The sequence below is a fragment of the Diabrotica virgifera genome, chromosome 2, assembly GCF_917563875.1.
Source record: "Diabrotica virgifera virgifera chromosome 2, PGI_DIABVI_V3a".
Taxonomy (NCBI): Eukaryota; Metazoa; Arthropoda; class Insecta; order Coleoptera; family Chrysomelidae; genus Diabrotica; species Diabrotica virgifera.
Window position 1 is genome coordinate 41,464,513 of NC_065444.1, and position 25,890 is coordinate 41,490,402.

Genomic DNA, 25,890 nt, shown 5'->3' on the forward strand with positions numbered 1-25,890 from the left:
GACACCATATGAATTTTGCAAAGTAGAATAATAGGGAAATTGCTGAATTTCTTTTAGCGCTTAGAGTTTATGGAAACAATAAGTTTTTTAACATTATTTGTAAACATATGGACGACGACAATGGATGGCGTGTCACGTTCCATATGCATTTGTATATGTAATATTGCACTAATTTTAAACATGGCGTCTATAGACGTTGTGTCACATTACTTCAATGGAAATTAGACATCTATAGACGTTCTATCCGTCAACGTGTTAATGAAGCAGAAAACATCGGCCTAATCTGGAAAGAAGTCAGAGAAACAGCACAAGATCGGCAAAAATGGAGAGTGAAGTAGATGCCCCATATTCCAGTGGGAACGAAGAGGATAAGTGAGTAAAAAGAATATGTACATTATTTTACATTTACTTTTATTCGTAAATTAAAAGTAACTTCATTCTATGTTTTTTTATTTATGAGTATAAATTTAGATTTTGTATAATTATTTGGATGGGAATATCTGTTATAATATCTTCACAGTCTAAGTGTAAAAGTCTTAATTAATGGGTGTTTTTATTACTATTTTACGCACCAACAATCTACATAGGTCGGTACTCACCTGAGGGACCGCAGACGTTCGATAAGTGTCTCTGTGTAAAGACAATGAAGTTGACTTTACTAAGTAACAAGACATTTTCTGAACACACACACTACACATTATTCCTCTAGAGATAGAGATAAACTATAATCTGATTGCGTCTGGCTAAATGATTAACGACAATGTCATTAAAAAAACTACATTAACATACTACTTAGTATCTAAGTATTTTGATATCTAATCCAATATTAACAAATTAAGGATCAGTTTAGATTATGTTCTTTTTTTCTAAAAATTATTTTTGATTTAAAATTTATATATCCAACCTAATAAAATTCAAGTTATTGCAATTAATACTTGACTCAAAGAATCACTAATAACTCATAAATTAAAGCAATTAGATATAGGGAATGTGTAAGAAAAATAATAAAGTAGGAATAAAATAGCATTAAATCACATTACTAAAATACAGGATGTCCCATTTAAGAAAATGTTAATAACTTCGGACAATAGTAGATTATTATATTAAAAATCGATATAATTTGAATAGATTGTTTGATGCTAGATCTCTACAACTCCACAGAGTGTTAAGAGGAAACAGTAGCGATCAACAGGTAGCAAAAACGCGTTACAAGATTGCGGCTGTAATTTTGAATATTTTTTCGAGATATTTGGCACACGTATTCGTAATATAATAAAGAATGGCGGTACAGAGCCCAATTTGAAAAATATATTAATATGTGGAAATTACTCTGTAATTAAATACAATATTAAAAAAACGAGCATGTACCGCCATTAAGAAGAACAAAAAAATACACTTTCTTCAAATAAACTTTTTTATCCGATGCCTAGATTTTGTCATTTTGGAACTACTAAAATTTTTTATTTCATTAGTAGTTCCAAAATGACACAAAATCTAGGCATGCATCGGATAAAAAATTTTATTTGAAGAAAGTATATTTTTTTGTTCTTCTTAATGGCGGTACAGGCTCGTTTTTTTAATATTGTATTTAATTACAGAGTAATTTCCACATATTAATATATTTTTCAAATTGAGCTCTGTACCGCCATTCTTTATTATATTACGAATACGTGTGCCAAATATCTCGAAAATATATTCAAAATTACAGCCGCAACCTTGGAACGCGTTTTCGCTACCTGTTGATCGCTACTGTTTCACCTTAATATGGCTACGAAATTAATGAAAAACAAGAATGTGTGTGTACTTTGTACGCACGTAAGAAGTTATACTTCTACTACACATTATCTGATTTTTAAGACAATACCAAAAATTTAAAAAAATAAAAGAATAAAACGCACACAAACACATTGAAAAATGCCACAAAGAAAAAATTATTTCTGAACGATAATAATTGTTGGCAAAAATTTTAAATACGCATTTTCTGAAAAAAAATTATATAACAAATATATGTACTTACAATCATAACATGCATAAAAAAATAAAATAATAAAACTTGCATCGGGAATTGAACCCGTGAATTTCGTGGCGCTTTGATTCATAATCGAAGCGTAGACTCACTCATCCAATCCCACATTATTTATCATGTGGAAAAATACGGTAACTGAACGTTTTACTGTTTGACAGTTGTTTTGAAAATTAAATTATGTAGTTTAAATTTTGTGGAAGAAAATATAAAAATATAACAAAACAGTAAGAAAACAATATATTAGATGAAGATTGGTAGAACTTTTGTTGGTAATCAAATTAAGTATGTAAATCAAAGCATTACATACCTACTAGATAAATAAATCTACGCCAAAAAATCATAATTTAAAAATAAAAATCGAACCTAATTTGGGATTTCTCTCTAAAATCCGCATTCTTGAGAAAATAAATGTATGTATTTCAACCTAATCCAAATGTATAATTACAATATGATTATAATAATAACTACTTACCAAATTAGAATGAGTTTTCTTTGTCCAAAATAGTCCAAAAGTCCAAAAATATAGGTATATGAAAACTATTTAAAAAGGCAGTATAACTATTAACTAACTTTTGTTTGTTGTTTCTTTTCACACAAATTTTAAAACGCAACAACCATAAATAATCTAACTACAGCTGTGCCACAGCCGCCATATTGAATAATTTTTGACATGTCATTTGAACATCCAATCAGAACAAAGTTATAATGCGCATGCGCCCGGTCGCTAGGTTTTACCATATAAAAATTCACCCTCTATCGCCGGTAAAGAAGTATAACTTCAAAAACGCAATTATCTTTTAAACTATCTCGTATAACATTGCAAAACCTGATATTAAAAAAACAAGAACATCGAGCAGAGCTCAAAACTGTAAAAATATGAAGGGTGTCCCATTAAAAAAAGATAAGCTTGTTTTTTGTGTAAAATATTTTTAAAGTACAGTCCTATAATATGCCCCAACTTTTACCTTAACAAATTTTCTTCGTAGCTCTTACAACAAATGAGCAAATGGCCTTCCTCATACTAATGCCGCAACCCATGTATCGTTCGTACACTATAAATACCGTTGCACGTCATGCGCGTCATAGCAAGTACCTTCACATGATACCAACACAAAATATTTAAGTCGTAGGTCTGTTCCATTTTAGAATCGTTTAGCGAAGTACACTGGAATTACCTACAGCCACTAGACATATTTTATTATATACTCGTAGAAATAATATTTTAAGACTTCTATTAATGTAAACTTATAGAAGTATACCATAAGTTGCTTCATTTAATAGTCTAAGAGCTAGTGAACCCTCCGACTAACGGTCGTCCTGTAAGGCTAGAAATTTGTCTAGTGATAATTCATAGCACACCAAGGCTAAAAACCATGACCTGGCAGGCATCAGCCGTGCACCTGTATCTACCAGGTGAATCGAAAAGTGCAAATTTAGGAGGTAAAATAAACTTTCTCCTGTAAAGTTTAAATTTAAGTATGTGTTTGAGTAAGTCATTTAGAAGAAATGTGTACAATGACAGGCGATTCTGAAGAGCATAAGACCTTGCCAGGCGAGGGGAAAGATTATGGGTTTTTCCTAAAATTATTTTTTTTGCATCGAACAAAGTTTTTTTGGATTTTTTGATCATTCCAAACAGAAAGGGTCCTTGGTGATTTTTCTCTTAAGTTAATAGTTTTTGTTATATAAGCGATTAAAAATTTTGAAAATTGCGAAATCGGCCATTTTTAACCCTAAATCGGACATTTAACTAAAAATTTCAATGTTGCCAAGGTAGGTAGATATTCTTTAAACATTGATTGGTGAAATCCCGAAGAGATTTTTTGCAATACAATATCGAAAACCCCTTTGTTTTTTAATTGCTAATAAAGCGGGCGCGACACTGTAGTATGAGGACGTTTGAGTTTGCATAAATTCATTATCTCGAGAAAGGGCAAATTTAAAAAGAAATCCTCAGACAGGTCTATTTTTATTCTTAAAGTAGGACTTTTTGGCATATATATAATATTCGTGACGTCATCCGTCTAGGCGTGATGACGTAATCGATGATTTTTTTAAATGAGAGTAGGGGTTGTCTGATAGCTCATTTGAAAGGTTATTTAATTTTCTATTCAGTAATATAGACATTAACATATTTATTTATACAGGGTGTACAAAAAAAAAATTATTAAATTAATTTAGACAAAAGGAAGAAAAAAATTGTGTGTACACCCTGTATAAATGATTATGTTAAGGTTTATATTACTGAATAGAGAATTAAATAACCTTTCAAATGAGCAATCACACAACCCCTACTCTCATTTAAAAAAATCATCGATTACGTCATCACGCCCAGATGGATGACGTCACTACTATTATATATATGCCAAAAAGTCCTAATTTAAAAATAAAAATCGACCTGTCTGAGGATTTCTCTTCAAATTTGCCCATTCTCGAGATAATGAATTTATGCAAACTCAAACGTCCTCACTTATACTACAGTGTCGCGCCCGCTTGATTAGCAATTAAAAAACAAAGGGGTTTTCGATATTGTATTGCAAAAAACTCTTCGGGATTTCATCAATTAATGTTTAAAGAAATGTGTACAATGACAGGCGATTCTGAAGAGCATAAGACCTTGCCAGGCGAGGGGAAAGATTATGGGTTTTTCCTAAAATTATTTTTTTTTGCATCGAACAAAGTTTTTTTAGGTTTTTTGAATCATTCCAAACAGAAAAGGTCTTTGGTGATTACCTACCTTGGCAACATTGAAATTTTTAGTTAAATGTCCGATTTAGGGTTAAAAATGGCCGATTTCACAATTTTCTAAATTTTTAATCGCTTATATAACAAAAACTATTAACCTAAGAAAAAAATCACTAAAGACCTTTTCTGCTTGGAATGATTCAAAAAACCTAAAAAAATTGTTCGATGCAAAAAAGATAATTTTAGGAAAAACCCCTAATCTTTCCCCTCACCTGGCAAGGTCTTATGCTCTTCAGAATCGCCTGTCATTGTACACATTTCTTCTAAATGACTTACTCAAACACATACTTAAATTTAAACTTTACAGGAGAAAGTTTATTTTACCCCCTAAATTTGCACTTTTCGATTCACCTGGTAGATACACGTGCACGGCTGATGCCTGCCAGGTCATGGTTTTTAGCCTTGGCGTGCTATGAATTATCACTAGACAAATTTCTAGCCTTACAGGACGACCGTTAGTCGAAGGGTTCACTAGCTCTTAGACTATAATTTGTATGAATGGATTATAAAGCGTTTTTATGAAGCACATTTGTCCGGATCACACTTTAACTGTGATCGAACAAGGTTACATTTTGACATAAATTGGTAACACTTGAAAGTTGTGGTGTTGATACTTCAGATTTGTTTTTATTATTTACTAAGTATATATTTTATTATATTTATTGTTTTTATTATTTAGGTACTTTAACTAGATTATTACTTAGTTCTTGTTTTCTATTTCTAATGTTTTTATTTATTTACATTGAATACATGTAGTCCTGTCGCCAGGGGGGGTACAACGGCCTCGTTAATTCAGATGGACTTACTCAAGTTTTTTTTATGTATTTTGACCCGTAGAACAAGAATTTTTTGGGTAACAGTTGATCCGGATGTCGATAAGATTGTTATAGACCAAGAACTTGAGGAATCAAATAACAGCGATTTTTGGCAAAACACAACAATATTTTGTATTTTTTGGGCCATTTTAAGTAAAAAATATTTCTACAAGTTTTTTCGTAGGATGCACAGTTTTCGAGATAAACGCGGTTGAACTTTAAAAAAATCGAAAAATTGCAATTTTTGAACCCGAATAACTTTTGATTAAAAAATAAAATAGCAAGTCTGCTTACCGCATTTGAAAGTTTAAGTCAAATTATATCGGTTTTGATTATTTGCATTGGTAAAAATTTATTTTTTTATTGTTTAACAAAGCTATAAACACGTAGGGTTTCCCGTGCTTTTACATGCGTTTTAACGCATGTAACGTAGAAATAGTCTTGATTGCACTAGTACCTATTCTACCTACTCGTTCGATTTTAAATGAGAAATCATAGAAACATCACTCACGCACTAGTTGTTTGTAGCTTTGTTTAACAATAACACAATAAATTTTTAGCAATGCAAATAATCAAAACCGACATAATTTGACTTGAACTTTCAAAGGCGCTAAGCAGAATTGCTATTTTATTTTTTAATCAAAAGTTATTCGGGTTTAAAAATTGCAGTTTTTCGATTTTTTGAAAGTTCAACCGCGTTTATCTCGAAAACTGTGCATCCTACTAAAAAACTTGTAGAAATATTTTTTGCTTAAAATGACCCAAAAAATACAAAATATGGTTTTGTTTTGCCAAAAATCGCTGTTATTTGATTCCTCAAGTTCTTGGTCTATAACAATCTTATCGACATCCGGATCAACTGTTACCCAAAAAATTCTTGTTCTACGGGTCAAAATACATAAAAAAAACTTGGGTAAGTCCATCTGAATTAACGAGGCCGTTGTACCCCCCCTGGCGACAGGACTAATGTTTAGAATCTCAATGTTATTGTGAATTATATTCAACTCACATATCGCCTGAGCCAAACAGGGTGTGAGTTAAATACCACTCACATGACGTTTAATGTGTTAATTTGTTCCATTGTATAATCCACTTCGGCAATAATAATTATTTGTGATATATTTGATTTAAAATTATTTCAGGATTTTTTTTGTAATTTGGCAACAACGTCAACTCATATCTCTGACGTAAATAATGACGTGTAACGGTATTTATACTGTACCAACCATATGCATGTTTGTTTTTTTTTATGTTTCAAGAAGTAATTTTGTTCACAAGCATTTATCAAAAGACCTCCATTTTCATCGCACAAAACTAAAAGAACTTGTTTTTTTTTTCTAACAGGAATCTTTTTTAGATCCATCACTAGGGACATAATTCCCGAAGAAGCTTTTGGCACGTCGTCGTTGCGGAGGCCATCCTGGGTGAACTCCAATACAGCCCAACGACGATCGAGCTTCACTAGGCAACCGACGACGACCTTGGGAGCATCCCTAATGACCACAGTTTCGTCCCCATCGCCGACACCTTCAGACGAGTCGACCGACGACGCCGATATTGACTGTTTGATGAAAGCTGGGTTCTAGGGCTTATTTATTTAAATATTAGCGACTGAAAGATTATTGTGATTGAACTAGATTGGGTACATAGCTTAATTGGAAGATTTAAGTTTCGTTATTGGATGCTGGGCTCTCTTATGTGAGTAACGAAGGTAACATTAGTTACTAAAGCTTTTGCTCTTGCGAAGTCGCGCAAATACCTTCTTCGGAGATCCCTGGTTCAAAAATATAGAACATATACAGAATATATACATTAAATAAAAATTACTATTGTGTAAAAATACACAAGAGGCTCACAAGGTTGTATGTCTATATCGTTTGGTAGTACAACCTTAACAACTCTATCCAAACCCAGTCATAACTTTTTCAATTGTATTTTTAGGTTTATCATTACAACATTTCTCCAGAGTCTTTTTTTATTTATTGTTCTGTTAGTGTTTTCAGGGTTAATATCCCCTGCAACCACAGGAGTTATTAGCTACATAAAATATAATACAGGGAATGTTACAATAACTTATATAAATCTTCTTCTTCTTCTTATACTTGTTGTAGATCTGTCGATCTGTTAATTCCGACGTTAACGTATTTCTTGAAAGGTAGACTGCCAGCTATCTCTCCATATTTTTGGTGGTCTCCCCGGTGGACGTTTGCCTGCTGGTTTTCCTTCTAGCGCAATTCTTGGTAGTCTGTGCTCCTCCATTCTTTTTACATGACTGAACCATTCTCTTCGTCTTTGCCTGCCCCATCTGAGAACATCTTGCACGCCACATTGTTCCCTGATGATGTTGTTTATTATTCTATCTCTTCTTGTCTTCCCTGCTATTGCTCTTAGTGTCTTCATTTCGGCTGTTCGTAGCATGCTTTTGGTTTTATTGGTGTCTTCTCTTAATTCAATGCCCTAGGTCATAACACTGATGCAAGTTTTATAAATTCTAACTTTGCTGTCCATTCTCATATATGGGTTATTCCAGCCACACCTCTCAAACATCCGGACAAGACAGCGGCCTTGTTAATTTGTCCTCTTAGGTCTCTGGCTGGGTCATGATAACTTGATAACTCTACACCTAGATATTTGAACTGGTTTAGCTGTTCTATGGGGTTCCCCGCTACCACGAGATTGCATCTAATTGGGTCTTTCGCAATGGTAATGCATTTTGTTTTCTGCGTGGATATGTTCATGTTGAGTCGTCGACATGCTTGATAGAATCAATAAAGTTGTCTTTGTAGGTCATCCTCGTCTTCTGCAATCAGGGCTACATAATCCGCATAGCACACTATACTGATTCTACTGTGGCCGAGTCTGTATCCTAGTTGTAGCGATTCCACATCTATTATTTCATCCATTAGCATATTGAATAGAAATGGACTGAGGCTGTCTTCCTGCCTGATTCCTGCTGGTATTGGTATGTTGGCCGTAGTGGTGTCGTTTGTTTTAATTTTTGTCGTGTTGTTATTGTTCATTTGTTTTATGACTTCAACAATGTTTGCCCGTATCCTTTTTTGCTTAATTTTCTTTATTATATCGCTAAGTCTGACTCTTTCAAATGCTTTCGTTAGGTCTACGAAGCAAATATATGCAGGTTTGTTATATTCTATCTACTTCTCTTTCACTCGTTTCATGACAAATACTGCGTCCGTCGTCGACCTGTCTTTTCTGAATCCTTGCTGTTCTTCTCTGTTCTTTATCTGTGATTCCAATTTATCCTTGAGTATGCTTGTGAATAACTTCATTGTCGTATTTAAGAGAGTTATTCCTCTGTAGTTGTCCGGACATGATCTTTGTCCTTTCTTATATAAATCAATGTCTTTTATATAACCTATGGTCTTTTCAACAATCTCTTTGCAGACGAGAGGACTGAGCTGGAAGTCATTCAGGAAAAAGTGATAGATGTTCACAACTTAACTGGTCCCGATATCACAATTTTATTGAAGAAATTACTAGAGCAGTAAATACCTCGAAAGACGGGAAAGCAATTGGATCTGATCAAATTCCTGTTGAGTTACTCAGATTGTTAGATGAAGAAGGAATTACGATACTCCAACGATTTTTCAACCATATCTATAAAAAATACAGTTGTTTGGCAATCTTCGAACATTGGTGACACAGTTCAAGTAAAGAGGTATTTATGGGTTAAGTTACTATGCCCTAGCTGCAAATGCGTTATTCTCACTTGGGTCTGTTCAATGTTGGTTGGGGCCACTGTTTCACTACATATTTATATTTATTTTTATTTTATTTTGCGATACACTCGACATATTTTGCCACCCACTAAACACTTTCGATTTGAAGAATGAACACATAAGAAGAAACTTCATTAATGTAAATGGGTTCCTGCCTGAAGGATCCTTCTTCTTCCTCCAAGAAGAAAGATATGTTAAAGAGTCTGTATAATATCGTTAAATAGACTATACTGACAACCGGACAAATTACGAACTGAATTTTTTATATAAAGTCTCAATAGACTTCAAAAGTCCCATATCCTTAATATTACAATTTCTGACATAATTACATAGATCTTCAAACCTATATAGCAGTAGCAAAAGCTAAAGCAGAAGCGTATTCAAACCTATACCATCAACTTGATACCAGGGAAGGCGACGCAAAGATATATAAAATAGCCAAACATAGAGAGCAAAGAAAGCAAGAGATTTTAATCAGATTAGATGTATCCGAGATGAAAATAATAAAATACTAATTCACGAAAAGGATGTCAAAAAGAGATGGAGAAAGTATTTTGACAGTTTATTAAATGAAGAATTTGACAGACAGCCTGTGGAGTTAACGGAGACAGTAACAGCAATGGTTACCAGAATAACAAACGCGGAAGTGGCTCAAGCACTTCAAAAAATAAAGAAAGGAGAAGCAGTCGGACCAGATGATATTCCTGGGTAAGTATGGAGAGCATTGGGAGAGACAGGAATAAGTTGGCTAGCAGGTATATTTAATAGAATTATGGAAGTTGGACAAATGCCAGACGAATGGAGAAGCAGTATATTAGTACCTGTCTACAAAAACAAGGGAGACATACAACAATGTACAAATTACAGGGCTATAATATATGAAAAATACTTAGCCACACCATGAAAATATGGGAGAGAGTAATTGATAGACGGATACGTGAAGAAACCGAAATATCCGATAATCAATTTGGCTTTATGCAAGGCAGATCAGCAACAGATGCAATTGTCATTGTAAGGCAACTGATGGAAAAATACAGAAATAAAGAGACCAACGCTCATATGGTATTCATTGATCTTGAGAAAGCATATGATAGAGTTCCTCGAGAGATTCTGTGGTGGGCACTCAATAAGAAAGGAGTCCCGGGCGAATATGTAAAGATTGTGAAAGATATGTATGAGGGAGTAACGACTAGTGTTAGGACAGGTGTGGGAGAGACTGATTAATTTCAGGTGAAAGTAGGATTGCACCAAGGCTCAGTGCTTAGTCCTTATTTATTCTCATTAATTTTGGACCAGATAACAGTGAAACTACAGGGTAGCATTCCATGGCACCTAATGTATGCTGATGATGTAGTGTTCATAGGAAATAGTGAAAGAGACTTAGAACAAAAACTGGAACAGTGGAGACAAGCTCTGGAGGAAAAAGGTTTAAAACTTAGTAGGACAAAAACAGAGTATTTGAAATGTTCATTTAAGGATGGAGTTACTACAAATAAAATGGTATCTTTGGATGGTGAAATGATTGTGAAAAGTAATAGTTTCAAGTACCTAGGATCGGTATTACAGAGTAATGGAGAAATAGATGGAGATGCATGCAGTAGAATTAGGGCTGGATGGATGAAGTGGAAAGAAGCGAGTGGTGTGTTGTGTGACAGAAAAATTCCAATGAAGCTGAAGGGAAAATTTTATAAAACAGACATAAGACCGGCTATGATGTACGGAACTGAATGTTGGGCAGTGAAAAAGAAAGAGGAACAACGAATGCATGTGGCGGAAATGAGAATGCTTAGATGGATGAGTGGAGTGACAAAGAAGGATAAAATTAGAAATGAGTATATTAGGGGAAGTCTAGATGTGGCACCAACTGACGCCAAAATGAGAGAGCATAGGTTAAGATGGTTTGGTCATGTTCAACGTCGAGACGTTAATCACCCAATACGAAGAATAGCTGAAGTGCAGATTTCTGGAAGGAGTAGGAGAGGAAGACCAAAGAAGACCTGGCGGGAGACGATAAGGCAGGACATGTTGGTAAAGGGGATTAACATTGATATGACCCAAGATAGAATTGTGTGGAGAAATGCAATTAGGGAAGCCGACCCCGCATAGGGATAAGGCAAAAAGAATGATGATGATGATGATGACATAATTTATTTTTATTTGGTAAATTACTCAAATGACACTTCTACTATCCCGCTCCTGACGCCATGCTTGTCTCGTGATGACTTACTCTCCATTTTTTCATTCCCTGATTATCACTCTTCTTTGGTACTATAAGTAATGGTGATGAGTATTCCGATACTGCGTTTTCAATGATTCCTTCCTCTAACATTTTGTCTATCTGTTTATTGATTTCCGTTTTCTGTCCGTGTGGCAATCTATATTGTTTTCTGTAAACTGGTGTCGTATTTTTCTGCAATATAATTCTTGCTTTGTATATATTCGTTGTAGTGCAAGGATCGTCCTCCAGATAAAAAAACATCTGCGTATTTCGCACAGATTCTTTCTATGGACCTCTTTTCTTCTAACTTACTGGGATGTGGTATGGTCGAAGCGAAGATCGGTGAGATATGCGCATTTTATCAATGAAATTCGATATTTGTAGGACATTCCAGAAGCCGCTACAGATAAAATGTTTTAACAAGCCATTAATCATTCAGAATTAGTCGACGGATATTAGTACAGTTAAAATAATTCAGACGATAACTGGCCGATAATGATTTAATGAGTAAATTTAAAGTTTTTTCTACTTTAATGACAAAAAAGCAAGCTCATTAACAGAGCCCAATTAAAAATTATTTTGCACATCATTTTTGAAACATTATTTGGTTGAAAAATCTCATTTTGGTTGGCTAAAAAATATATTAATTTGTCTGGACTAAATGACAGTTATGTTTATCTTAAAAGTTATGTTACTATCAACATTCACACAGTGTTGCCAAACTGAATTTTGTTATTTTGAGTGTAAATTTTCCCAGCGATCTCCGGGGGTACAATACAAAAGATCATCCTAGGCTATGAATTCTATTAGTCTTGGCACTTTTTATAGGTTTTACCAGTGATTGCGTAAATAAAATCGAGGGATTAAACTTGGATCCAATAACGAAATTTAAACAGAAAAAATTCTTAAATTGGATAATGAAAATACGTTAAGGTACTGATAAGAAAATATTTTGTTAACGTCCATTCCATGATAGTTTGCTCATGCTAAAAAAATCATCTGTTAAAAGAACTATTCGTCTATCTTGTTTGACTAAAGCTAACAAATTATGTTAACTTTCTATCGGTAATGTGTGACAATTTTGGTTTACTGAGAACATTACCGTAAATAAGTAAGTAAATAAGTGTGGGCGAGATTCACTACAATATATAATTTTTCGTACATAATTTTATATACATAAAAATATAATAAATAGGCTCAGTTGTAGTAGTTTCCTTTAAACTGGAAAAACCATTGGAGAGGTTTCAACATTTTTGAGAACTCTCAATAAATATTGGCATTTAGTAACACACAATTTAGAAACAAATTTTATCAGCACCATCCTCGTAGATTTTACACATCACGTAGCCCAGATGAACGAACCAGAAATCAAGATCAAGATGCAAATCCTCAGCCAACAACTGTAAAACATACCTACCCGGGAGGAGACTGTGGAAGTGACCATCAACTCCTAGTATTAAACGTCATCCTTAAAAGGAGACCCCTAAGAAAAAGCATGTTCCCAAACTCCTCAAAAATCAACGAACTCCAAGAACATTTAGAACAACAACCTTTCTTTAGATCAAGTAGATAATGATCCTAAAAAAGTTGGATCTATCTCAAAAACAAAATAATCTAGCGTAGAAAAACTATACGACACCCGTCTCCACTAACCGTAAGCCATGGATAACTGATGACACTTGGACTATGATTTAACGCAGAAAAGAACAAGATTTGGAGTAAACGATGGATATATAGCGTTATATAATATCTCCCAAATATACAGAGAAGAAAATGTTTGCCAGAAGGAACCGAGAAATTTATTTCAAAAGGTCAAACTCCTTACCAGATGGATAAGAAATGTAACCTGAAGAACGATACTGATGAAATATGTGATAATCTCGGATAATAAATTCAGCAGGAGACAGAATTCGTTTTTATAAGACATTTACATACATACATCGGACTACATACTTTCATCGGAAAAGTCTGTTGTACAAGACGTAACCGTTCTTAACCATTTTACAACTGGTAGTGACCATAGATTAGTTAGAGCGAACCTAAGCATTAATGGGCAACTTGAAATGAAAAAGAGAACACAAAATTTACAAAATTTAGATATGAAAAATTAAGGGAAAATAAACAAGAGTATAAAGAGAAAATAAAAACATCATGCCCGATAAAAATCAACTCGTAAATAAAGGAGTCGACTAAATTAATAACATTCTAACACAAACATTACTGAAAGCCGGGAAAGAAGTGGCACCCATGAGAAAGAAAAGACAAGAATGGATCTCACATGAAATAAAAACATTAATGGAAAAATGGAGAACACTAGCTCAACAAAACAAGAGATAAACAGCAAAGTATTCGAAGATAAACAAAAGCATCAAGAAAAAGATAAAAGAAGAGAAAAGAAAGGAACAAGAAGGACAAGTTGAAAAAGATATTCAACAAAACAAGAATATGAAGTGCTTACGACCAAATCTGGGAAAAACAGAAATAAATACCATCAAAAATCAGATAGAAGAGACCAACGATATACATGAAATATTAGAGCAATAACACAACAGTATTACTTAGACTTATATCAAGAAAAGCAACCACCGACACAAGAAACTCTTCAAAAATTGAAAACTAAAATAAAAAATGCTAACTCTGACCTACAACCAGAGATTAGCAAATCAGAAATAAAGAAAGCCCTGAGAGAAATGAAAAATAATAAATCACCAGGAAGAGACGGCATTACAGTGGAGATGATTAAAAATGGCGGAAAAATTACAAGGGAAGTTTTATATATATTAATGAACAAAATACTAAGTACACCAAACATATCCAGTAATTGGAATGATGCAATCACCTTATTATTGTTTTAAAAAGGAAACAAAAAAGATCTGAAAAATTATAGACCGATTATCTTGCTTAATGTTATGTATAAATTGTTAACTAAAATATTAACCAACAGACTAACTCCTAAATTCGACAATTATCAGACCTAAGAACAGGCAGGATTCAGAAAAGGCTACAGTACATGTAATCACCTACTAACAATGAAGTTACTTATTGAGAAAATAAATGAATACCAAATACCCATATTATATATATATATAATACCCATTTATAGATTTTGAAAAGGCATTCGACTTAATAGAACACTGGGCAGTGAAACAATCACTACACAATAGCAGAGTAGATTACAGGTATACAGAACTAATCTCTAATATATACAGTAAGGCCACAACTACGATCCAACTTGAACAGAATACACACCCCATACCTATCAAAAGGGGCGTTAGACAGGGAGATACGATTTCGCCGAAGCTCTTCAACCAAGCCACCAAGCTCTAGAAGACATTTTCAAGAGATTACAATGGGAAGAATATGCATCATTAACGGCCAATACTTAAATCACCTAAGATACGCTGACGATATCGTCATTATCGCTACAGACAAGGAACAACTACAAATAATGATACAACAACTAGACCACGAAGCCAGTAAAGTTGGATTAAATATGAATTACAGCAAAACAAAAGTGATAACAAATCAAGAGGATGAGTTAAGAATCGTAGTTAAACAAAACCAAATAGAGGAAGTGAATGAATACATATACTTGGGACAAATAATAAAATTGAATAGAGACAACCAAACAGCAGAAATAAAGAGACAAACGAAGTTAGCGTGGGCCTCGTTTGGTAAGCTCAGCTTCATATTGAAGACTAAAAAATACCCTCAATATCTAAAAACGAAAATCTACGACCAATGTATTCTTCCGGTCCTTACATATGAATGTCAAACATGGACGTTCACAAAAGCGAATATGGACAGAATTGCGAAAACACAAAGAGCAATGGAAAGACAAATGATCATCGTAAGACTGTCAGATAGAAATAGGAATTCCTGGGTAAGAAATATCACAAAATTTAAAGATGCTGCTCGTCAAACAGCTAAACTAAAATGGAAATTCGCCGGTCATACGATTAGACAAAAAGACGAAAGATAGAATAAAATTATTACAGAGTGGAGACCATGGACATATAAACGAAAGAGAGGAAGACCACAGATGAGATGGGTAGATGACCTAAAACACCAAGCAGGCTCAAAATGGATGCACATGGCTCAGGATAGAGAAAGATGGAGGAGCGAAGGGGAGGCCTATGTCCAATATTGGATGTCGCAAGGCTAATAGATAGAATAGAAGACTTATTTTAAAAACCACACATACAAAAGATAAGAAAATTAGCGTTAATTACTCGTTTATTTCGTTATCGAAATATATTTACAATCTACATATCGGAACCTCAGGTCAATGTGACGATATTTGATACATGAATAATGATACTAAACGACGATCGAGTGGATTAGGAATTGCATTTATTTATTAATGCGAAAATGGATACATAAGGAGAGGAAATCTCGCTCAACTCGCCAGGGGTAAGACATGGAAGGAATTACGCTCACCTCGCGTAGGGGAAGGGGTTGTGAACCGTCGAACCGTCGACCGTCAACCGTCGAAATCGCTCAGCTCGCCAAGACTATGAGGTTCGGAAGGTTTCGGAGTATGGTCGGGATATACTTAACTCACCTATTATACCTTGTTGATTATTCTCCATTCAACACACCGAGAATAATCAAATGGATTTCCGATCCGTCTTCTGCACTGTTAGAGACGGTAAAAATCCCGTGTTGCTTAATAGGTACATCTGCTTAATAGGTTGCTTAATAGACGTACTCTAGACGATAAAATTATATTTTCGTCACAAATATTGGAAACGTGGCGAAATTATTGTAGCGATTTATATAAAAATAGACTTCAGCCGAACATTTATAGCCATATTGTATTAAGACAACTATTAGTTCTTTGGTTAGTATACTTCAACAAGATAGACGAATCTCAGCACATTTGCGGATTTAGCGTTAAAAAGACAATATAAAAATCGATATTCTGTTGATAAATTATTGTTATTGGTGGTACATAGGTGTAGTACATTCGCTAGATTTACTTCTATTTTGAATGGATTAGGAAATTATTGAGTTTCAACTGTTTTATTCATCTATACTCGATATGAGCTGTTTGACGTTTATCTTTATGTATCAAATTCGCTAAATAGAAAAAGAGGAAATGGCTCAGTTCTCTTAATACTCTTAAGTAGGCAATATTATATAGTATCTTTGTCTGCAGTGTTTCCATAAAATGAAGCTACTTCTCTAGTATGTGCATTCTTTATAGTCTTCGTCGTGTGTCCCTAGACTCTGTCGGTTAATCTAGAGTCTAGAGAAACGTTTCATATTTTGCAGCGCTGAAAACCACATAAAATATCACGTAAGGCTTTTATGACTTAGAAACCAGTTTTAGGTAACAGAAACCTGTCTATGTATATCGCAATAAAGTCCTGAAATGTTATGTATGGTCCTATTATATATTTGTGAAACATGGACATTACCAACACTATGCTTCAACATTCTAACAAATTAGAATCATTCGAATTGTGGTACTATTGAAGGATCCTAAAAATATTGTGAGTTTCGCACACTTAAAAATGAAGATGTTATTATAATTATTAATTCAGAAGAAAAACAGAATACTTCTGCCATATAATCAGAGGACCTATTTCATCTTATAATACAAGGAAAAGGGGAAGGAAGAGATCAACTGGTCGAAAGAAACTTTCATGGCTGCGTAAAATTAGTCAATATTAGAGGAAATGGCTCAGTACTCTTAAGTAGACTATAGTTAGTATATTTGCACTGGTTCCATAGTAGAACAATTATTTCGCACAGCAGCCGATAGAGCATGGATTCAGGAAATTGTAAACATGATAACAGCCAATGTCTGAATATGGACACGGTGACTAAAGAAGACGAAGAAGTATAACTAAGCACCTGTGCTTCGTTAAATAAGATTTTACAGTTTTCTTGTATGATTAAGCAAACAAGACGACTTTTATTAAAGTAGAGGATATACAATACGTTTAGTTTTCGATTAGATATATGTGGCTGAATGAAGCGCTAAAATCGGCAACACTGATTATAAAGAAGAGCTGCATTTCCACTGTAGAATGACTGAAAGCGCGAATCAAATGCATTAGGTGGGCAGCGGGGAAGCAGTGTTGCCATTTAGAATGCGTATATCTAATTTAAAACTAAACAGGCTGTATCAACAATTTTTTAATTCTCTGTTGAACTGACAAAAAAAAGTAACAAACAACATAGGAGAGGAATCCGCTTCTTTGGAATACTTTTAAAATACAACTTTACCACTTTAGTAAACCAAATTGAAAGCAAATCTAGTGAATGTATTTCACCGACCATTTGATCTGTTGTTTCTGATTTCACAATTTTCTATCGTGGATGAACAGCACCAAAAATGATATCAAAATAAGATGTTTGAAGTATCTTAGTATCGACCTAAAGTATCTAAGTACTTATAGCGAGTTTTTTCGAATTTCTTTCGTTTTAAGTCCGGTACGTTTACATTAAATCGTAATTTACGCAATGTTCATTTAGTATCATTGACATTATTCTTATTATAGTCTAAGATTTAACCACATGATTATGTACTACTATGTAGTTCAATTTTTTTAATAGAAGTTATTCTTGGCAATTCATTTAATGCATTATTGGTACTATTGGTCATTATCTATAGGTTATTTAGCATTATAAAACATCATTATAAACCAAAGATTCCATAACACCATAGTATGGACTAAGCTTACCCAGGGGCAATAGCATACCCAGGGGCATTACCATAGCAAGTAACGACAACCTTGTTTTAGCAGACATGAAAATCAAACAAAAGAAAATTAAAACAGCACCCAAAACCCCTAGAATTAATCTAGAAGACTAAAACAAGCTGATCTCTGCCAATATATCAAAGAACAAATACACAAGGAAGTCCAGAAAGTAGAAAGACAAGGATAACTTAACGCTAAAGAAAAATGAAGTGAGGTAGAGAAGATTCTGAGGTACATCATACAACAACTAGAGGGCGATACATCCCCTAAAAGCAACAATAGATATTTAACACAAGAAATATAGTCATTGATATCGGAAATAAAAGAATCGAAACGAACAACAATACAAAAACGTAAATAAAACAATCAAACAAAAAATCAAAGAAGCGAAGGAATTGTAGCTATCAGAAAAATGTACAGAAATAGAAAGATTAAAAACAACATGACAGCTTTAACATACACCTACAGGAAAATTAAAGAAACATCTGGCGTATACAAGAAAAAAGGTTTTGGAAACATAATGGACGAAAACAACAAAATATTGATTGAAAGTGCAGAGAACATAAATATATAAAAGAGCTATTTGAAGACGAGTAAATAATGGAGACAATAGAGCCAACAGGTAGAAATTAACCTACAGTTATCAAAAGAGAGATTGAAAAAGCACTAAAAGGAATAAAAAATGATAGAGCCATGGGACCGGATGAAATACCTACAGAAACTTAAGACTACTAACAGAGAGCCACATTGAAATACTAGTATAATTATTCAATGAAATTTACTATATCGAGGAAATTCCAAAAGAATAGATAATATCTGAATTCATCTCAATACCCAATTTTTGTCATCAACCCAGGATCCCAGATATTTGTATGACTTAACTTTTTCTATTTGGGTTTGCTCTATCATTAACCTTTCATTTCCATATTCTGTTTTTGAGACGATCATAAATTTAGTTTTTTTCTTGTTTATTTTTAGTCCGTATCGAATGCAATAATCGTTAATTCTATTTAGCAATTCTTGTAGCGATTCCAGGGTGTCTGCCATTATAACGGTGTCATCAGCGAATCTTATGTTATTTACTATTCTTCCGTTTATAGAGATTCCATCACTTAGCTCCGCTATCGCTTCCTGAAATATGGCTTCACTGTACAGGTTAAACAGTAGCGGCGACAGAACACAACCCTGTCTTACTCCTCTCTTTATATCAATATTCTCAAATTTTTGTTCTTCTATCTTTATATTGGCCTTTTGATTCCAATACAGATTGATGATAATTCGTAAATCTCGTCTGTCTATATCTCTGTTTTTCAATAATTCTATTAGTTTTTCATGTCGGATCCTGCCGAACTCTTTTTCGAAGTTGATGAAAGAGGAATAAATTACCAGGTTCATATGTAAGCATCTTTGAGAGAGGACATTAAACGCAAACAATGCCTCTCTTGTTCCAAGGCCTTTGCGGAACCCAAATTGGGTATCATCCAGAAATTAATACTAGATTATTAGGATGCTATGTATTCTGTGCCCTTTTATATGAAGTTGAAGCTTCGATAATTAATACGGACGCAACTGAAAAAGACTTGCCAGCTGAGATGTGATGTTATCGGAGAATGTAGAAAATACCATGGATACAACACGTAAAAAATCCGGAATCATTAAGAAAGATGAAAAAAGAAATACTGGACACTAGGAAAGGAAAGAAAAATCTACTTTGGTCACATATAATGGAAAATTCTCGAGAATGAAAAATCGGAGAATATTCCCGAGAATATTCTCGATATGGAGAATTTTCTGAGAATGAACCTTATGACGCGCTTATGGATATTGTTAAAGATGAAATAGGGTATTAAAAATCATCAAATTATATACAAAATTATGAGACGAAAACAACAGTGTTCTTTATATATAAGAAAATACAAAAACAACAGAAAATAAAATTTATTTGACAAAAAAAATGAAATTTTCTTAACAGCAAGTACTGGATGTGGTGAGCTAATCTGAAAAAGATGAGGCCTCAGATTCAGAATCTATTTCTATCATTAGCTCATTCTGGTCATCTACATTCTGCATTTCAATGTACTGATGAGAAGTTGTGGGATTTTGTTTTTCACTAGTCGCCAGCTCAGTCATGGATTGGTCTACGTCTAACAATTTTAAATTGTAAGCAATAAAAGTTACCTTATCAACCCGATCATCAGGAAGCCAGTTTCTTTTAGAGGAGTGGATAAAACCATAAGTACTGAAACTTCTTTTAGTCGATGCACTGGATGAAGGCATGCTTACCGTCATTGGACGAACCTAACAACTGTGTTGGCTGAAAAGCAGTTGATGAATGTTTCTGTTGATCCTTTTCAAATAATTGTCTCGCTCCCACCGGACATTTAAAACATTTTACTAAATGTTTTGTCATTCTTGTTGCATTTTTCAAGTATTGACTATCACAAAATTTGCAAAAGTACTTGTTTTACCTTGTACACTTTTAATTTTACAGTAATTTCATATATTCCTTTTAAAGCGAGCACCACACTCTCGCGAAGTTACTTCGGGAAAGTTCACCGAAGTCCGAAGTACCAGTCACTACACACTCATTCTACTTCGCGAGGAACACATTCACGCCGGGCGATAAGAACTTCGGTTCCTTTGACTTGGTCTCAAAAACCGCCACAGAATGCAAGTAGGCCGAGACGCAGCAAAGCCGCATGAACAACCTGTCTACACTCTCGTACTCGCTGAACTTCGGTCGACTTCGCGAGTAGTATAGTGAGCGTTTTAGATTTTTTTAGTAAATTATGCTTTACTTCGATCCATTCTAACGGTTTGCACGTTAATATAGCACCAAAGCAATAAATACTGACACTGTAAACACCCTAGCTAGTGGTTCATGGGATTTCCCAGCTCCGGCTACTCAGATTTTCGGGGATTTAATCTAAAATCGCGTGAAAGCGAAAAAGCATTTCATAAGCGAAGCGGCAAGTAGGTGTTTGAGCTTCAAGAATAATAATGTTTGGGATCCAAAAAATATACTAGGTGAATTGGCAAAAACAATACAGAAAATTCTCGAAAATAATTTTCTGCCCGAGAATATTCTCGCTGAGAATTTTCTGGTCGAGAATATTCTCTTCTTAAAGTTGACACCATCTATCTATCACCCGTCGGCAAATTCAAACAAAAATATAACTCCAGACCATCTTTTACCACCTTTAGTCCGGACAAATTAATATATGTATTTAATATATTTTTTACCATCAAATGAGATATTTTAATCAAATATTGTATCAAATGTAATTTGCAGAATAATTTTGTATTACGTTCCGCTAATGAACTCGCTTTTTTGTCCTTCAAAGTAGAAAAAAGTTTCAATTATATTGCTTAATAGTATAATTGTCTAACAATTTTAACTGTACTAATCCCCAAGTATAAATTTTTAAGTGCTAAACTGATTGATTTACGATGAGTAACCGGATTGTAAGAAAAACCGGCATGTGCCTAGATAAAGGGACATCGGTTTACTCGAATTTCATAACATACAAATATTATCTCTTTGAATTTGCCGACGGGCGAAATATCGATGGACCCGACTTTACATCACTAGTCACATACTAAAAAATGAAAATAAAAGTTGATGCGAATGGCTATACAAAGCAAAGTGGGAGGAAAAAGAGGACCGGGGAGAACGAATCACAATCATATAATAATATCTAAAAATAAAAGGGGGGATCGAAATGTTTTGTTTTTTGATAAAAAAAATCTGGAAATGGAGCAATCATGTGGTCAAATCTAGCACGAATAGAAATAGAGTAACTATTTATAAAGAGTTACCAGTTTGCTTTGTTCTAGGCAATATGTTACGTTTGTAGGTTCATGGAACACTTAAACTAACTAGGTTATTATTTGGAAAACGCCATAATGTTCTAACTGAATCATTACATTAAGAATACTATACATGATATTAATTATTAATTTTAGGGATTTTAGGGTTTTTACAAGAAAACTACGATGGTGGATAAATATGTGTTTCGAATATCTTTAACGTACAGAGTTTCAAAGCTAACTATACTAAATTTACATTCATGATGCAGTAGAAATAAACAAACCAAGACACGTTAAATGCTACTAGGAGCACTCTCGAATCATAATTTACAATGTATAAACTTTGGAAATCATGATTTGGGATTTACAATGTATATAGGTAGGTATATTGTAAATTATGATTCGGGAGTGCTCCTAGTAGCATTTAACGTGTCTTGGTTTGTTTGGTTCATCAGGTTACCAATTTAAACTTCGTAAGCAGAGATAAATAGCAAATATATGATAGTGAAAAGAAAAGAGTACTGTGAAATTAATAAATATTTTAATAATATCTTTTCTTTTTGATAAAATCGGTTAAATCATCTTGTTACAAGAGTATCAAGGCCAATGTTGGCGTTAGTAACTTTAGTAGGTTGGTTCTAGACACAAAATTATATACCACGGCACTGACCGTACAGATGTAGCTGAGTTGAAAGGGTCCTGTTTCAGCTACTGATTTTATGAGGGACAACCTACGGAACCTATAGATACAGACAATGGAATAAGACAGAAGGTTCACTAAACCACAGTATAAAGAGGGACAGTAGAACCACTCTTCGAAAAATTGGAAGCAAAATCTTTAGTAGCGCAAGGCGACCGCGCAATGTTCCCAGTCGCTTTTGCCCCACTCTCGCATTGCTAGTCGCATAGAAACGTACGGGTTTTAACAGGCATCCAACACTGGTGAATTACCAATTGTTTACTGCCGGTATTACTTCTTGAGATCAAAGTGCCGACATGGAAGAGGTTTTACTGTCCCTCTTTATACTGTCACTAAACCCTATGCTATTTAATCTAATCATGGATGAAGTCATAAAAACCGTCAATAAAAGAAGAGGATACAGAATTGGGAATAATGAAATTAAAATTTTCTGGTACGCCAAAATGAAGATAGCCTTCACAGGCTAGTTTACAGATTTAATGTAAGAGCCAAAGAATTTAGCATGATGGTTTCAACTCAGAAAACAGAACAATAGTAATCAGTAACAATGCAATGGCATATAAACTGGAAATCGATGGGGTTAGCATTGAACAAGTAATGGAAATAAAGTACCTAGGGCAGAGGTTCTCAATCTGTGGTACATGTATACCACTGGTGGTATATATCGCATTATTGGCGGTGGTACACAAAACACAGAAAAAATTAAAATAGTAGTACTTAGTAAGTATTTATAATGCAATTTAAAAATATAGGTGGTACTAAAAATAATAACAATAACTGTAGGTGGTACATCACTCAAAAAGGTTGAGAACCGCTGACCTAGGGATTACAATGTCCAGCTATGGAAAAAAAGTAAGAGATCAAGTACAGAGAGTAAATATATTAGCAGGATGCATTAATATCACTATATGGCGTAACCGATGCATTAACTGTGAGATGAAATGAAGAGTTTATAAAGACAATATAAGACCAATAATCACGTACGCATCATAAATACGACCCAACACAACAAAAAAAAAATACTGAGAATCCATCCAAGTTAAAACTAGTAAAAAATTACAAATATACAAAAAAATAATAAAATGTTAAGTTGTCCTAAAGATATTGGTGCGATTTTTTCTTTGGAAAATATAAAATATAGTGTTCTTAATGTAATGATCCACAAATAGACATAGAACTTTCTTTAACACAATTACCATGTTTACGTAAAATGTAAAATAAAATAATTATAATTACATGTTTTGTTTGATTTTAAACAACCCAAGACCAAAGTGTAAAGCCACGTATCCATTACGTTAGTGCTCCGCGTAACTGCTCCACATAGTGGATACGTTGGCGCTCCGCTCGGCGCTCCAATCGGTGGCGGTTTATATGTAGAGGAGCACATGCCATATCCATTGGAGCAGTTACACGGAGCACGCAGCACCAACATAATGGATACGTGCCTTTACATTTCTTTTTGTCATAATAGTTTGTTGTTAGACGGGGCTGTATCGTCGCCCCCGCTAGCGAAATTATTCCGATTCGATTTTTTTGCACAAAATTACTCAAAAAGAGGTCCTTATAACATATCCACAGGGTGCCGGGCGGTGCCGTGGTTAAAAAATTGTTTAAACATTTTTTTTAAACAAATTCACAAAAATAATTTTTTATTTCGAACAATTTTTTTTAGAAAATTTGGGACATTCTGAGCAAAAAGGGTCTCTTGTCATTTTTCTATAAAATTGATTGTTGTCGAGTTATGTATATGCGATTAAAAATTTGAAAAATGCGAAAATGGCCATTTTCAAGGCTTAATAATTCGATTAAAAATTATTATTATGAAATTCAAAAAGTGACCAAATCAAGTTTCAAATCCCTTCTTCAAGGTCCTAGAGATTTTTGACATTATTTTGTTACAAAGCTGTTATTTTTAATTATTAACAATTATGCGCTATAGTCCAGGATGTATCGACGCCCCCGTTAGTGAAATTATCCCGATTCGATTTTTTTGCACAAACTTACTCAAAAAGAGGTCCTTATAACATATCCACAGGGTGCCGGGCGGTGCCGTGGTCGAAAAATTGTTTAAACAAATTCACAAAAATATTTTTTTCACTTCGAAAAAAGTCTCTTGTGATTTTTCTCTAAAATTGATTGTTGTTGAGTTATACGCGATTTAAGATTTAAAAGATGCGAAAATATCCATATAACTCGACAACAATTAATTTTAGAGAAAAATCATAACACACCTTTTTTGTTCAAAATAAACCAAATTATCTAAAAAAAATCGTTCGCAATGAAAAAATTATTTTTGTTTTGTTTAAAAAAAAATTGTTTAAACAATTTTTCGACCACGACACCGCCCGGCACCCTGTGGATGTGTTATAAGGACCTCTTTTTGAGTAAGTTTGTGCAAAAAAATCTAATCGAAATAGTTTTGCTAACGGGAGCAACGATACAGTTGGACTATAGCGATAATTGTTAATAATTAAAAATAGCAGCTTTGTAATAAAATAGTGACAAAAATCTCTTCAGGGCCTTGAAGAAGGGGTTTGAAACTTGATTTGGTCACTTTTTGAACTTCATAATAATTTTTAATCGAGTTATTAAGCCTTGAAAATGGCCATTTTCGTATTTTTCAAATTTTTAATAGCATATAACTCGACAACAATCAATTTTAGAGAAAAATTACAGGAGACCTTTTTTGCTCAGAATGACCCAAGTTGTCTAAAAAATATTGTTCGAAATGAAAAAATTACTTTTGTGAACTTGCTTAAAAAAAATTGTTTAAACAATTTTTCGACCAAGGCACCGCCTGGCACCCTGTGGATATATAAGGACCTCTTTTTGAGTAAGTTTGTGCAAAAAAAATTGAATCAGAATAATTTCGCTAGCAGGGGCGACGATACAGCCCGGTCTATGTATTGATGTGATCTTGATTATTGATATGAGATAATATTCTTATGTCATTTAATTTAATCAATGCATTAATCATAATCTAATTAATTTACCAGATCACATATCAATATGTTTTCAATCTCAGGGCGAATTATAAAATTAATTACTTACTCTCGTGGCTTCTAAGTATTTCTCAATGGTTCCTAATCGGGATAGGAAAGAAAAGAGTAAAATAATACACAC

General features: G+C 33.9%; 2 protein-coding genes across 11 annotated transcripts in view; one reads left to right on the forward strand and one right to left on the reverse strand.

Moving 5' to 3' along the window:
- LOC114327965 (histone acetyltransferase KAT8) overlaps window positions 1-698 on the reverse strand; it is a 345,297-nt gene extending 344,599 nt beyond the window's left edge. Inside the window, exon 1 of the mRNA XM_028276691.2 lies at window positions 600-698. The gene's annotated coding sequence lies outside the window, so the exon portion shown is untranslated. The remainder of the gene's footprint in view (window positions 1-599) is intronic.
- The window catches only part of LOC114327962 (probable Na(+)/H(+) antiporter nhx-9), a 238,461-nt gene extending 214,459 nt beyond the window's left edge, over window positions 1-24,002 (forward strand). For all 10 annotated transcript variants that reach the window (XM_050643634.1, XM_050643635.1, XM_050643636.1 and 7 more), the window contains one exon: window positions 6,944-24,002. In XM_050643634.1, coding sequence (XP_050499591.1) covers window positions 6,944-7,172 — 229 coding nt within the window. In that variant the 3' untranslated portion in view covers window positions 7,173-24,002. The remainder of the gene's footprint in view (window positions 1-6,943) is intronic.
- Window positions 24,003-25,890: the final 1,888 nt, after the last annotated feature.